At 41.8% G+C, this 14,813-nt stretch overlaps 1 protein-coding gene across 2 annotated transcripts in view; it reads left to right on the top strand.

The window, feature by feature from the left end:
- Nucleotides 1-3,806: 3,806 nt before the first annotated feature.
- The window catches only part of PDGFC (platelet derived growth factor C), a 134,411-nt gene continuing 123,404 nt past the window's right edge, over nt 3,807-14,813 (top strand). The window contains exons 1-2 of one of the 2 annotated variants that reach the window (XM_063337036.1): nt 3,807-4,004; nt 4,139-4,506. In XM_063337036.1, coding sequence (XP_063193106.1) covers nt 4,389-4,506 — 118 coding nt within the window. In that variant the 5' untranslated portion in view covers nt 3,807-4,004; nt 4,139-4,388. Of the gene's footprint in view, nt 4,507-14,813 lie in introns of both variants that reach the window. The other variant, XM_063337035.1, reaches the window with a different exon arrangement.

The raw sequence follows: 14,813 nt of genomic DNA, 5'->3' as shown, positions 1-14,813 counted from the left end.
TTCAGTAGGAATGGACAATAAGGCTGAAATACTAATACTTAGAACTACCTCACTTACAGGAGTACTTTCTAATGCAGAAAAGATTTTCTCTGCAATTCCATATGCAGCCTTTTTACCTCACATTACTAAGATTACAAGAGTCATGTTTATTTGTACAAATGTCTCTTTTTCTGTTGCTCAGTGATCATGAGAGCAGAAAATCATATTGCTGCTTTTCTAAAAGACAACTAATGTTTCTACTGCAATTTCTGTTTATCACTCAACCATAAATGGTTTTGTACAAACATAACATTTAATAACTGTTTAAGACTTCTTTGCACAATTAAAAATAACTCCGTGGTGTGAACATAAGCGTTTAAACCTCAACTCTGTTATACCAGCAACCAATTCATACGTAACTTCACTGAAACCAAGAGAACCTTGCACAAAAGCAGACGTTTGCCTACGTGTCAGGATGAGCAGATATTTATTAGTTTTAAATTACATGCTAAGCTTTGCAAAGTACTTTTTTTTTATTTAATATGATCCCATAAGGATTATACAGATACATTCAGAATATACAGGAATATACAAGTACATACGTATTAATTCCTTTTTTTTTTTGGAGCCCCTTGAAGTCAGTTGAGATCTCTTGTTACCAGTTCAAATCATTAAGGGTAGTCTGTGAACACCTCACATCTTGCCAATTCCAGCCCACTTCCACAAGTAACTGTGGGGAATCTTTGTTGTCATAAAGTGGTGAAGGGACAAGGGGTGGAACGTGGGTAAACTGTCCACCTCTGTCAGTGCCGTGATGATGTTATTTTGACTTTGATGCGGGGAATTCTTTTTGTTGATGTAAGTGAAATCTGTGAAGATTGTGTATTTTAATGATAACTCATTGAGTTAATAATAATCACAGAGAAAGCTTTTTCATCTCAAGGGTATTTAAAGTTCAGGAGTACAAAGGCTATACACCGTCACAGTAAGTCTCTGGAGTCCTAACGGGCCAAATTTCCACTGCCTTCTCTGGTGGGCAGGTCTCAATAACATTATTTCTGGAACTGGTGCAAAATGAATTCCTGTGGGATAATCCAGATAATTCAAATTTTATTCAAGTACAAGAAAAACTGCTTCAAAAAGTTCTAACTGAGGATGATGAAAAAAACAGTCATAAAACAATCTGAAAATGTGTGAAATCAGCATGGCTGTTCTACAGAGCAAAATCTGCATCTCAAACTATTTGAAGATGCCAATTAATGGAGAAATGTCTGTTGTAATATTTAAATGAAAAAAATACTTGGTACACAGTTTTATAGACTATATTACAAAACCTTGGGGGAAAAAATTGTCTTTGATACAACATCAAGAAGACTACATAGTGTAACCTAAGTAGTTGTGAGACGAGACGAGATGAGATGAGATGAGATGAGATGAGATGAGGCATGGTGACTGATACAAAAGACAAAGATCGAAGTGTAGTTCTCAGCATGTGGAAAAGTTAGGAATACAAAGCTTTGTGTAGTTTAAAATATTTATTATGGATGTAGAAAAGAATGTGAACATTGTGGTAGCAAAATACAGATGTGTCTTAACATATCCAAAGAAATCTGTACTGAGTACTGGAGTCACCAGAGCCCTAGATGCACCGGCATTGTGGTCCCAAGGGAAATTCAGTATTGGCAATGCAATGTGCTCCAGCAGGAATGATCAGAACTACAGATACATTGATTTATTGTAATTTTCTAACCATTCAGAATATTGTTTTTAATGTCAATATTTCTGTGGATCGCTGCATGAGTAGATCCAACAAAAAGATAAAGGTATGCATAAGAAACACTGTATGCAATAAAAAGTTTTATCTTCATCATATATGTTAAGATTAGGCCTTCCCTTGGAATGTTACATTCTGGTTGTCACACCTCAGGTAAAACATAACAAAAATAGATGTGACTCTGAAAAGCTTAGAGGTACAGAGATATTCAGATGAAAAATGTAATAAATATGCCTAGCTGGGAAAGGATAGGATAGGGCTGCAACACAGAAAATGAACAGGGTAGAGGAGTTAAATAATTTGTGTTTTTCTATTTTCCTAGTTCAAATGCATACATATACCTAATGAAGCTGGAGAGCAATTACATTATAAATAAATATAGATAGCTTAGCATGAATTTCAGATAAGATTGTACATTTTAAGAATAAGGAGTACGGCACATGGTATTTTGGATGGGATTAACAACAAAAGCATTTTTGAAAAGATGTAGAGCCTTAGTGATCAAAAATGTACCCTCATTTTTAATTACAGGAGGTTTGAATGAAAGCTTCCTCCCCGGGCAGTGTTATTCCGTATTCATCCACTATGCGGGTTCTTGCATTTTCCTTTGAAAAGTCAGAGCCAGGATGCCAGATGAAACACTGGTCTGATGCAGCCTAGATTTTCAAACCTATGGGAGACTTCGGGTGCTTTACTTTTCATGTACACAGTGTGAGACATTAGGTCCATTCTTTTTGGAGGGAACTTGCCATCAGTTCCCCAAAACAGAAAGAATCCCACAAAATCCTCAGGCAACGAAGGTTAAGTTACAGCGCAATACACCGTTTGTTTGATTAAAAAAAAACACTGCTAGTAATCATCGAGGTAGAAGACCTGGAAAGCAGTACGTGTTATTTTTATTTCCTTTTTAAAATAAAAACGGTGAAAATGGAAAAATAATAATTAATAACAGCAACAATAATAAAAGTAACTACACAGTCTGCTTTGTGGAGTACATTTCTTTCTTCGCAGCCAGTAAGGGAAGGGTTGCTATTTACGGTATGCTCCAAGTCTGCCTTTCAGAAGTCAGCCCAGCTTGGCTGGACAGCTTTCAGTTGCTACTAGAAATATGTCACTTATTAGGAACAGAGGGGATGTTTATCACTGTCTCAAGGGTTACTTTGGCTGAGGCGAAGAAACAGCTCAGTTATATAGTGGAAAGAGCTGGGTCAAAGGATAAGGAATTTATATAGCGTGTGCTCAAGAGTCCTGTCGTGTGCAGGCTCAGTTTCCCTCTTGTGTATCTTGCCCAGACAGCGAGTGAGAGCACAGCTATACAGGTCTTCCCATCCATCCCCAAAACCACCTCAGAGCTATGGGGGCTGAAGTCACCATTAAAAACAACTCTCCCAAAACTTGTCAGTCGAGAGAAAAAGATTTGTCCGTCATACTGCTTCTTTTGCCCTCCCGGTTTCTAGTTAGCGTTCAGTCTTGTTACCCAGACCCATCACAGCATCGTGGTTCAAACCCTCTGCCAAGCAAACTAGAAACGCCAGCTCTAGCAGAGAAGCTTAAACGCAGCATCACCTTAACGAGCACTGAAGTAAAACCGGTCCTTTTAAGTCCTGAATTAGCCATAAATTCAGTTCTGATTTCTGGTGAAACAGCAAAAAATGAATCGTAGGATGGTTCGGGTTGGAAGGGACCTTGAAGACCATCTAGTTCCAACCCCCCTGCCATGGGCAGGGACAACCCCCACTGGACCAGGTAGAAACTTAACCCTGTCTGCTTCACGGCGAGGCGGGGGAAAGCCCCTTTCGTGAGGCAGCCGGGGGCTGGGGCGGCGGGACGAGGGTCGCCTCTGCCCCCTGCGGGGGGCAGAGGCGACCCTCGTCCCGCCGCCCCAGCACCTGTTGCGCCGCCATTTGGCCGTGAGAGACGGGGCGGGGGGGACACGGACACACACAGAGCGGCAGAGGCCGCCCCGCTCGCCTTCTCCTCCTCCTCCTCCTCCTCCTTCTTCTTCTTCCTCCCCCCCCACCGCCATCCCACAACTTCCCGGGGCGTAAACGGCCGCGCCAGGTGCCGCCCTCGCCGTCGAGGAGGAGAGACGGCGGGGCGGGGGGAGCCGGGCAGGACTCGGCCCGAGTTGTTGGCTGCGGGGGCCGCCGAAGCGAGCCGAGCCGAGTCGAGGGAGAGGGAAGGTTATTTCTTGCGAGAGCCTCCTCGCCCGCCCCTTGCCCGCCCACCCTCGCCGGTTGCCGGCTGACAGGTGCGCGCTTCTCCGTCGCAGCGGCGGCCCCGCTGGCCCCCGCCTCTCCCGGCCCCGGGTTGTTTAGTCCTTGGGAAGCTGGTCTGGGTCCAGATTTTGCTTTGATCCTTTTTTTTTTTTTTTTTTTTGAAAAGAGAGAGGAGGGAGAAAAAAAAAAAACCCAAAGAAAAACAAAACCTGGAGACACACAGAAAAGGGCCGTAGGAAAAAGTTTTGGATGGGATTATGTGGAAACTACCCTGCAATTCTCCGCTGCCAGAGCAGGCTCAGTGCTGCCTTCTCCCCAGCGGCGCAGCCCGCGCCGGGCGCTGCTGAGAGACGCCCGGGCCCCGGTGCCGCGCCGCCCCCGCCTGCCCCGCCGCAGCCCCTCGCCCCGCCGGCCCAATGCTCCTCCTCGGGCTGTTCCTGCTGACATCTGCCCTGGCCGGCCGGAGGCAGGGGGCCGCCGCCGAGTCCGACCTCAGCAGCAAGTTCGCCTTCTCCGGCGCCAAGGAGCAGAACGGTAAGGAGGAGCGGCAGCTCCCGCCGCCGCCGCCGCGCAGCCCGGGGCGGGGGCGAGCGAGCGGCCGGCGCGGAGGGGAGCGGAGCGGCGCGGAGGGGAGGGGAGCTCGCCAGCCCGCGGGGCTGCCCGGCGCCGCGGAGGGGAGCGCGGGTGGTGGTGGTGGTGGTGGAGGAGGGGGAAGAAGCTCTGTGGCCGGGCCGGGATGAGCGGGGCTCGGCAGCTGGGTGTCTGCCCGCCGCCGGCGGGGCAGCGCTGCGGGTACAAGGGCAGCGGTTCGGCGGCTCCCCCCTCTGCGCTCGGAGGGGCAACATGTTCCCCCCCACCCAAAAAAAAAAAAAGCAATGGCCCGCGCACCTTTGTACCCTCTTAGCTCTCGGGGGAGGGTTTTTTTTTTACGTCTGTGCGTGAATGAGTGGTATTTTGTCCAGGCTGGAAACGAGCTAATCCTGCATAGGAAATGAGAATTACTTTCAACTTTCAAGTGTACCTGAAATGTTTAGAAAACTCTCAAATGCAAGTTCCCTTGGGCTGGGGCTGCGCAGAGCTGGAGAAAGACTCCTTTCATACAGCGAGGGCAGCTTCGGGGTGTGTAATTTGCTTAGCCTCTGAACTCCATATGATTTACATTATTCAGATTTTTAAGCGCCTTTCCTCTTGATCTGCTATTATGAAGTCATTTTAAAGAATATTTTACAAACTGAAACGTTATATACTGCACGAAACCACACTTCGTGTAGAGTATCTAAACTTAAGTCTGTTAGCATACATTCATGGAAACCTTGGTCCTTAATGTACGGGGGGGTGGAGGGGTGTTGAAAAATTTAGTACTTTTCCTGTCAGCTAGAACAAGCTTTCTCCCTGGGCACAAACCAACACAAAAGGCTAAGCTGGGAGCTCTCAAAACTCTCTGAACTGTAATGAAATAAAGCAGAAACGCAGATTCGGGGCTAATTCAATTCTCTCAACTTTGAACTTGGGACTCCCCAGATAAAAGTATTCTACATCACATCTTTTAATAGAAAGCAAAGTTTCAGAGACCTCTGCAAGTGCTCTGTGTATGAGCAGAGTATGCAGGCTGCTAGTGAATTTAGCAGGGGGGAGATTAATGCTGCTGTGGCCTGCTAATGTGATGATATATGGCACCTGCGGCCTGCCGGAGCTGCTGATCAAAGAGCAGCACGGGGATCAATCTCTAATCAGAGCCACTGTGAAGGGCCAGAGGAAAGTGATCAAAAGACTCAGAGACCCGGCTATTCTGACAGGAAACCAATCAGACTTTGTGCATGGTACAGGAAATTATCTGCTCTGTGTGAGAAAAGAAATCACTCACTCTCTACCCCTTCCCAGCTTACCCGGCATTTAGAGGCTTTAGGGCACCACTTTGTGACAGAATGGACTTGGCGCCAATGTACTAAAGTCTCGTGCTGTTATCCTGCTTTCTGTTAAATTTGCATGGTGTGCGTATGAAGCATATCGACACACAGAGAATTACCATTGCTCTGCTTTAACTTTGCCAGGGCTGGAAAGAAACCTGCTACGCTGTCAGTCTGCCCTGAGAGGTTTGTTACAGGGTGACGCAGCTGGGCCCTGAAGGGCCACCGGGGCCCAACAATGGGAGCACAACGCTAAAGCGTGAACAGTAGATCGTACGGCATAGGAGCAAAACTGATGTAAATAGGTATAAGTATATGTGACAACACAAACTAGGTTCTGTTCACATATATCAGAAACGCAGCTGTCTTAGGTCAGGCTGCAACTGGTTTGCAATGCAATTTGGCATGCTCTAAGATACAGTCACTACATCTTAGAACAAATGCAAAGCTAGGAGAATATTATTTTTTTTAAGTAAGTGCCCTGAAAATGTGTTCTGTGGTAGTTTATACCTACAACAGTCCAGGTTCTTCTTGTAGCTTATGTGAAGTTTGCTTTCTAGTGGTTCATTGCAAAACTTCTTTAAAAAATTAGTACGAGTTCAGGTACAGCTAAGTACCAACCCCTGACTTTTCTTAACTGATTTTAATTATTTGGGGGATCAGTAACACTGGTCAAACCAGTTCTTACTTGATTTAATTAGAGTGATTTTTACACTCTGCTGCAATCTGAAGATTGTATAGCTTTTAGCTAGAGGCAGGTTAAAACTCCCTGGAGTATGAGAATGAGATATTGCTGTTCGCGTGCCAAATAATCTTTGGTCAGGAGAGAGGGAGATTTTTCCCCTCGCACAGTCTACAAATAAAAATTCTGTCCTCTGCTTGTGAAACTGCGAAATGGCCAAGAAGTTTTGCAGTAGAGTGGATTACAGTGTTACTCAGCGGCACACGTGGGTGCTGTAGCTATTGCTTCAAGGTGATACTGAAGTTGTCTATGACCAGTTATGAAATCAGTGGGACTACTTATGTTACAAAGGGTAAGCGTGTGCTTCAGGATTTATTTTTTCATAATTATTTTCTATTTATTTACTAGCCAAATAATTATTAACTTCAAAATTACAGTTTGACTCTATTTATTAAATGCAGACATAAGGAGTTCTCTCGTTTCTGCTGCATAGTGAGTATCATTTTAGGTGACAATTTGCTAGTGTAAATATTTCTTTGTAATTGTAAATTAGATATTCTTAAAACACATTATTTTGCTGCTACGTCCTAGGAATTCAGTGTGATGGTTGTTGTGGGGCCAGCATAGATCTGTTTGAAACCACTTAAAACTACCTCCTGGTTTGTATTGGCCCTCTGTTACAGTCAGATTTTCTTTAGGAACAGGTTTTATTTGTAAACTTTGCTTGACAGTAGGGGGTTTTATGTTATTTTGTTGAAAAAAATCTTATTTATCTTTAATGTTTTTATTTGTAATTCAACTGAGTAAATATTCATCTGGAGGACCAAGGAACTTTATGCAATCATCTTCTGGAAACTGAAGCAGCGGTCAATGGTGCGTGTAGTGATGGGTCCCACTTCTCTGGATGGATTTCATTTCCACAGTTCTTTGTCATGTTGAAAAACTGATTATGCTTTGATGGGTTTTTCATACTTAGGTGGCTTTGTCATTTCTCTAATGGCTGTCTGATGTATTTATTACCATTTTTCCATATTGAAGTAGAGTCAAGAAAAATTGATCACTCAGTTTCTTTTAAGGAACAAAACTCGATCTCTTTCATGTTGAATTTGATTACTTGGATGGTTTATTTATGTCTTCGTTCTATTATAGTTTTTGCTACTTTTCCATCTACTTTTGAATGCTATTTTTATGTAGTATCTTCATCCTGTTTCTGTAACTTCAACAACGTCTGAGGGAACTATTGAAGGATTGCGTAATGTGAATGACAATTCTAATGACAACTCTGGTGGTCTAAGTGCACCTGCTTATGTGATATTTAGTTTAATTCAGATTTTATTACAATTTGAGGTGGCAGGAGAATCTAAGTTCTGTTTTCTTGGCTGTCTTAGGACAAGAAGTGACAAAGGTTTAAAGTAATTTTGCTAAGCTATCAGATGTTACAATTTCTATGAGAAATATGAGGATGTCTTGATAGAAAATTTTTTAAAAACTATTATCTGGCGCCATAAGCAATGAAGTGTATAGCTTATGTGGCATGTACATTTAAAATGTAATAATGAATGACTTCAGAAGACCAAGAAATTAAGGTCAGTTAGCAACTCACCAGGAACAACTAGTTAAAAATGTTAATTTTCCTGCAGTCAGTTTCAAGTGTGAACGAACAGCAGTAAATAGAGAAATAGAGTTGCTGAAATCAATCTTATAAAACCAAAGGACTTATTTAACGATTTCTGTCAATCCTGCAGCACAGGTAATGTACTGGTAATGATCTATCTTTTGATAGATCTTAATTTCTTTTAAGGTGTGGTTTTTTTTTTTGTTTGGGTGTTTGGTATGTTGGGTTTTTTTCACTAATTGATCACTTCATAATGTATTTCTTAAATCTTCTGAAATGGGCAAGATTTATATCACTTAAAAAAACCCAAAACAAAACAGGAGCCCTTAGCTGGAGTTTGAGACTTGCTTGTCTCAGGCCATCCTTGGGAAAAGTTGGTGGATGCAGCTGAAACTGAGAGAGTAGCTGAAGTTCCAGAGGGAGCTTCTCTCGTCACCTCAGCACGTGTGTGGCCTCACATGCCTCCTCACAACTATCTAGAAGATTCCCTGGTTCATGTATGTCCAAACGGACCTTCCAGCTTATTTAGAGATGGGGACAGCATCCCAACATAAAGTTTCTGATTAAGTTCATTTAACTTGGGCTGAACACCACAGAGAAGGTGTGGATGTCCAAGTGATGCAGCGTATGGAGTCCTTGCAGATGGGAATGTCAGTGCTTTTGCTTGAGTGCAGTCATCTGACTGCAGACTTACCTCTTATAAACCAACATACTTCAAAGCAGTGGGAATCAGCGCCGCCTCTGCTGACTCTTGTTGAGTTGACGAGTGCCAGTACAGTCTGCTGACTGCTGCTGGGTAGCAGAATTTTTCTTCACTTTGAGAAGACAAGGAAGTATAAAATATGAGCACGTGTCATCTAAAGGGAAACTTGATAGTGATGCAATTTTCCTCAAGTTTAATGTATTTCTGTTTAGTCCAAGATTTGTTTTGTAATATTTTAAAGCCCTTTTCCTGGAGAGTGGAGAATTGCACCATGTCCTCTTTTGAATTTAAGCAAAAGATTGTGGCAAATTAGAGAAGTTCTTCAACACCGCAATAAATTGCAGTGGAAGAAAGTTTTAAAAAATGTTTTTTGCCTTTGTAGTTGATTTCTGGTGTATTGCCTGCTATTCAGCAAGTGCTGCTTGGGATTTCCCCTTAGTCCTGCTGCTTCTGGTAGGTAGAAGTAAGGGTTTTAAAAGCACAGACCATTTGCTGCCTGTCCCAAATATGTAGGCACTCCAGCCTTCCTGTGTCTTTGTTAAATATCTTGAATGGAATTTAAGGGAGAAACAGGTAAAATCTTATTTTTGCAGTGACTGGTTCTTATTAGGTTTGCAGATCAGACTTTAAAAGCTATATGTCATGTTGTTTGCGTGTTTTTAGTTTGTTTTTCAGTTAGATACAGAGTTTTATATCTGCGAAAAAACACAGGGCATACCTTGAGACATTGACAGCTATACTACCAAAGTGCTTATGTTGAACTTAGTCTTCAAATAAACATAATGTCTTTTATATCTTATAACTTTGTCCAAACCCTTTGAATCTAATTATTACATAGTCAACATGTAATAGCAAAGTGCTGGTTTGCACCCTACAGCAGTGGTTGTGCATTATAGCAGAGTGGTTTTGGGGTTTATTGTTGCTGTTGGGTAGTTTCTACTTTTGGTTTTCGCTGTGTCTGGCAGTTCCCGATTACTAGAAAGAGGATGCGCCATGCGAGCCCACTTCCCTTAGCTGGAAATGAGCCTCTTCAGTTGCTTTATAGATAGCTCAGCTTTACCAGAGCCATGCCTTTGCTTTTTAGTCACAAAGTGCGTGGCGTGGAAAATACGGTTCCTGGTGCGTAAGCGTCTTAGGAATAGGCCTGCACATAAGTAGTCTTTCAGTGAAAACCTGTGGGACTTAGAAAAAGTTACACAACAGAAAATGAACAGAGTGAACATGTAGAAATATAGTTATTTTAATAGCACTTGGGTATCTGTATGAGTGCTTAGTTGTTTTGGAGTTTCTGAGAAATTAATTGTACATTAAAACTTACTCAGCCCTGTCATTCCCTTTTGAGGAAAACTTTGGCAGTTTGTGTTTGAATGTGAAATGCTTCTTTTCAAGTAGGTGAGTGAAAATTCATAATGTGCTACTGTGAAGATAAAATATAAGTTTGTGTTTTCTAGAGGCTTTATTAAATCGTAGGATGTTATTTTAAGGTGGCAGTGCCAGGAAGACTTATTCATGCCTTGAGCCATAGACATTGTAGCCTTAGGGTTTGTCTGTCTTCTGATCTCTTCTTGACATCCTTCTACAGAGATTTTTATAAATACATACCCAGTGTTATATTGGGTAATTTGTGCTTAATTTAATGACCCTACAGTATACTAAGCAGTTTTCTTTTATGTGAAGCTACCCCATCTTACAAAGCGCTTGTACAATAGCACCTCTACATGTTTTCATAACCTAATCAATTTCTACAGAAGCTGGTCAGCTGGGTGAGACAAGGCAGGACTCTAGACACTCATGGAGAAAGCCTTATATGCCCGGAGTATAAGACCTATTAGAAAATAAATGTAAACGAAAGGAGAGAGCCCAACTAATTCCTTGGTCTCCTACAGGCCTTCTGCATTAGGGTTAGCGAGGCCTGTCTTCTGAGTTCAATTAGTTCTGTTCCAAGTACTCCCATCTTTGTTAAGCATGCCCATGATTTTGAACTTTGACATTCACCTCGCTTAGGCATGACCGTACATTTGCACTGGGGTTGTGGGCTGCTTGGCTTCTTGTTGCTGTGGGTTCCCGTGAAGTCCTGCGAGCGTGTGCCACCTCTCGACTTGTGTCAATGGGCTTCTACCTTTGCCGACTGTACCATCAGGTAAGCTGGCGGCAGCTCAAGTTAAAGGAACTCATCGGCTGATTAGTTCAGTCTCTGAGCTGCTGTTATTGTTTCCCTGTGTGGCTGTTCTCATTCAAGCTGGGCTAATTCAAGGCTATACAGGTTAACTCTGCAGTGAAGATGTTTACAGTGCTAGTTGCTGCTTTTTTTTTTCTTTTTTTTTTTTTTTTTTCACCTTACTGCCATTTTCATATGCAGGTGTTTGGGGCTGGGGAAAGAGAGTATGAATTAACCTCCCATGTACTTCAGTCCAACACAATCCAGGCAGAAAAAACATTTGCACATGAAATAAGAAAATTTTCAAAGGTTGGTTACCATGTAGTGGCATCGTTTTATAGTAGTGAGAATGGGATAGTTGCAAGGGAGTAACCAGTAAGACCTTATCTGTGGTTTTTTTTCAGTGGCAACGTGTCTTTTTGTGAATTAATCCTCATAAATTATTCATTAATCTTATGCTTTACGGTGAATTCATTCAAGGTATCATTATAAACACAGATGTTTTAAGGAGATTCTTCTAGGGCAAAGAGCAACTCTATTCCTCTACTCCCTGAAAGCTCTAAACACTGGATTTTCTCCTTCAGTTTGTTAAAACTGGTTATTGACTGTTTTCAAATAGTATGCAGGCATGGCTCAGTTCGAGCAATGTCGTACTGATTTCTTTACATTAAGTGCAAGGTATGCACTGGTTCTGAATAAAGCTGGGTGAAGGACCAGGCAGCAGCAGGGCGGCAGATGCTTTCCTCTGGTCACCCACCTTGCCAGCACTGTGGCTGGAAGTAGGGATCTTTGGTTTTAATTTTTTAGTACTCTTGTGAGCAAACGGTGGTGTTAGTTGGGTTGTTATCTTTTTACCTTCTCTATGATACTACAGTTCTCCTGAAGGAAAGCAAGGGAGGTCTTCCAAGCTTTCAGCAAATGTCTGGCACTGCTGGTGATAACTTTGAGTGCTGGATTTAAACTCCGTCATTGCCCTTATGTGGCTTTTCTTGAAATATTAAATCTGTCTCAGAAAAAGCAAAGAAAGTCTTGAGAAAAGGAAACAATGCTGCCTGTGTTTGCTGTACATTTAATTTCTTTTTGCATTGCTTTTGCTGTATTATTCTGATTATCAATTGGCAATAAATTATGTAAGAAGGTGGGGAGGCAGGAGGTTAGGTGCTGCAGTTAATTAGGGATTTCGTCCTGTAATCTGATAAATGGCCTTCAAACTAGATTCAGGCAGTAAAAGGTAAAGGAGTGATGCCCTTTTTGTAGTTTTGATATTCCACATCTTTAAATCATTACTCAGTTTGGCACATTTCAGCAAAGTTGTAATTTTCTGTGAGGGAAACGTCCAGGTGTAAAATACCAGGGAATGTTATATTTGAAGAGTAGCTTACACTGGAAAAATTATCTTGGTGACGCTTTTGCCACACCTTCCATGTCAATCTATAGCTGTTAATCTCTCCATGCCACTTTTAAAGCATCATTTGTTTAAAAGCACATGAAGTGGGAAACTTACTTTCCTGGAAGAGATTTGTGAAATAATGGATAATATTGCTTATTTTAATTATCTTTAGCTATAGTCTGTTCCAGAAAATTCAGTTGTCCAGTCTTTCATTAAACTGTTATTTGGGGAGCTTTGTTGGATGAGCCATTGCGTGGTAACAACTGGAGTATCTGAAAAGTTGGCGTTTCTTTATTTTTAAAGTATTTTTTTTCCCTTGGTGTACTTCACCATGTAACCATCAGGTTGCCTTCCTGCTTGCTCAAAACAATCAGAGGCACGAGTCCGAGGGGTTCCAGGTTCCTCCTCTGATTGAGAGGAAACCAGCACTCATTTTATACAATAGTTAAACCTTAAAAAAGACATATGGCGCAGGAAATTCTTTTGCTGTGTGTGGAGGTATGGCATTTTCAAACTGAAAGCGCTGTTCTGACTATTTCACCGGTAGTGGTGAGTTATATGAGGCCACTTCCATCTGCAGAGAGTCTGTTTCACTTGCTTGTGGTTCTGGGGCTCATTCAAATGCTCTAAAACAAAATAAAAGGAATGGATGTAATAACTTCTTTATGGAAAAGTCATAAAAAGCTACAGGGCCGTGTAAACAAATTGGGTCATTTACAAGATGTTTAAGTGATGGATATTCAGTCCAAATTCAAAGGTGTGGATTAGGTTTTACAGTCATCTTGACTGAATTTTGCCCTCAACAAGACTTTCTTTTTTCTGCCAGGAATGCCTTTGACGCTACAGATAACAAATTCTCAGAAATGGTGTTTTCAAACATTTCAGTGTGTTCAGAGCAAAGCCGAGAAACAGGAGAACAATTCAGTAGTATAATTTGATTTTTCTCTAGGTGAATGAGGGGCCTTTTTTGAATCTGCATGGTTACACTGTAAAGCCGTAGTGGAACTTTGTAGCATTCCCGAGGAAAATAAACTGAAAAGAGTTTCCCTTCTGGATTCAAACATGCCTGAACTAATTACAAGGCAACCGTTTTGGCTCTCCGCTCTGTTCATATAAATAGGGTTGCGCAGAGCAGCAGCGACTGCGATCCAAGTTAAACTGCGCCAGTCACAGAAACTTCTGTCGGACCAAATTGAAGCATTGAACATTATATCTATGGTGCGTCAACTCACAAGACCCTTGTGACTCATTTCATCATTGGTCAGAGGGTACTGAAAGAGTGGAGTGGAAAAGGGGCTAACTAATACCTTTGCATGCTAAAATACGTTCTGCAGGGTTATTTATATGCTTCAATGTAAATGTAAGCTCATGTATGGGCAGTTTTCTCAAGTTTGGGGAAGGGGCATTGGTGTTAGCTACTGTGGGGTGCCTGCCTTCTTATGAGATATGGTTGCTCAGCTCTGCTGTTACCAGTGCAACTTCAACTACCTTTCATTACTCTTTATGCTCTAAAATCTGCAGATTGTTTCAGAATGAAAATAACTTAGCGCAGGTTTGGAGTTAGTTGTAATTAACTGTCCATGGGTGAAGCTACCTATTTGTATATACAGTGCTAAATAACGAGCTATTGACTCATCTTTTAGATGCTTGATACTGTGCCTGTGACAATAATAGCTGTTTCTTGGGAAGTGTATACACGTGATTATACAGTACTTGAAGTCCTTCAGAAAGTGATTCAAATTAATGTTGATTGTAATGTACAGTGTTGATTGTAAAAGGTCTCTCTTTATATTATCAGCAATTTGTGCTTTAAAAACACAGTTTTGGGAAAGTGGTCTATCTTAATATCTCAAGACTTCAGTGTCTTACTGCTTAGCATGTCTGTTGTTACACAGGGAGACCCGTACCTGCAAACATTTCTCTTGCTTGTGTAACTATAGTGGACCTGAAAGTGAAGTAAAGCCCCGTAATTGAGAGCTATAACAAGTAATGGCTCCAAAACAAATACAATTTCTAGACAAGGAGATGAAACTCTTGTATACAACCATATCTAAATGCTACTTCTAAAAATGTGGCTAAGGATTCTTGTGGGCCTATTTTCTTTTCTTTGTGTTAGTCAAAAATATCCAGCCTCCGGGAGCCCTGCATGTCTGTAGTCAGACTAGAGCCTAAAACTTGAAATAACTAACCACTCACTGTATTGCTCATAGTACTTGCTGGTATAGGAATTCACAAAGCACTTACCTTTAGTGCTAATGTAGACTTGTAGTTATTTCTTCTGTGGAGATTGCATGAACAGTATCATTACCGCTAAGGGTCTTTGCCAGTAGAGTCTTTCAGTGATCTTTACCTATTCTCATAAGACCCTTTATAAAGATTGTCATAA

Source organism: Chroicocephalus ridibundus, chromosome 5 (assembly GCF_963924245.1).
Source record: "Chroicocephalus ridibundus chromosome 5, bChrRid1.1, whole genome shotgun sequence".
NCBI classification, from domain to species: Eukaryota; Metazoa; Chordata; class Aves; order Charadriiformes; family Laridae; genus Chroicocephalus; species Chroicocephalus ridibundus.
This window is presented reverse-complemented; position numbering and strand designations above follow the sequence as displayed.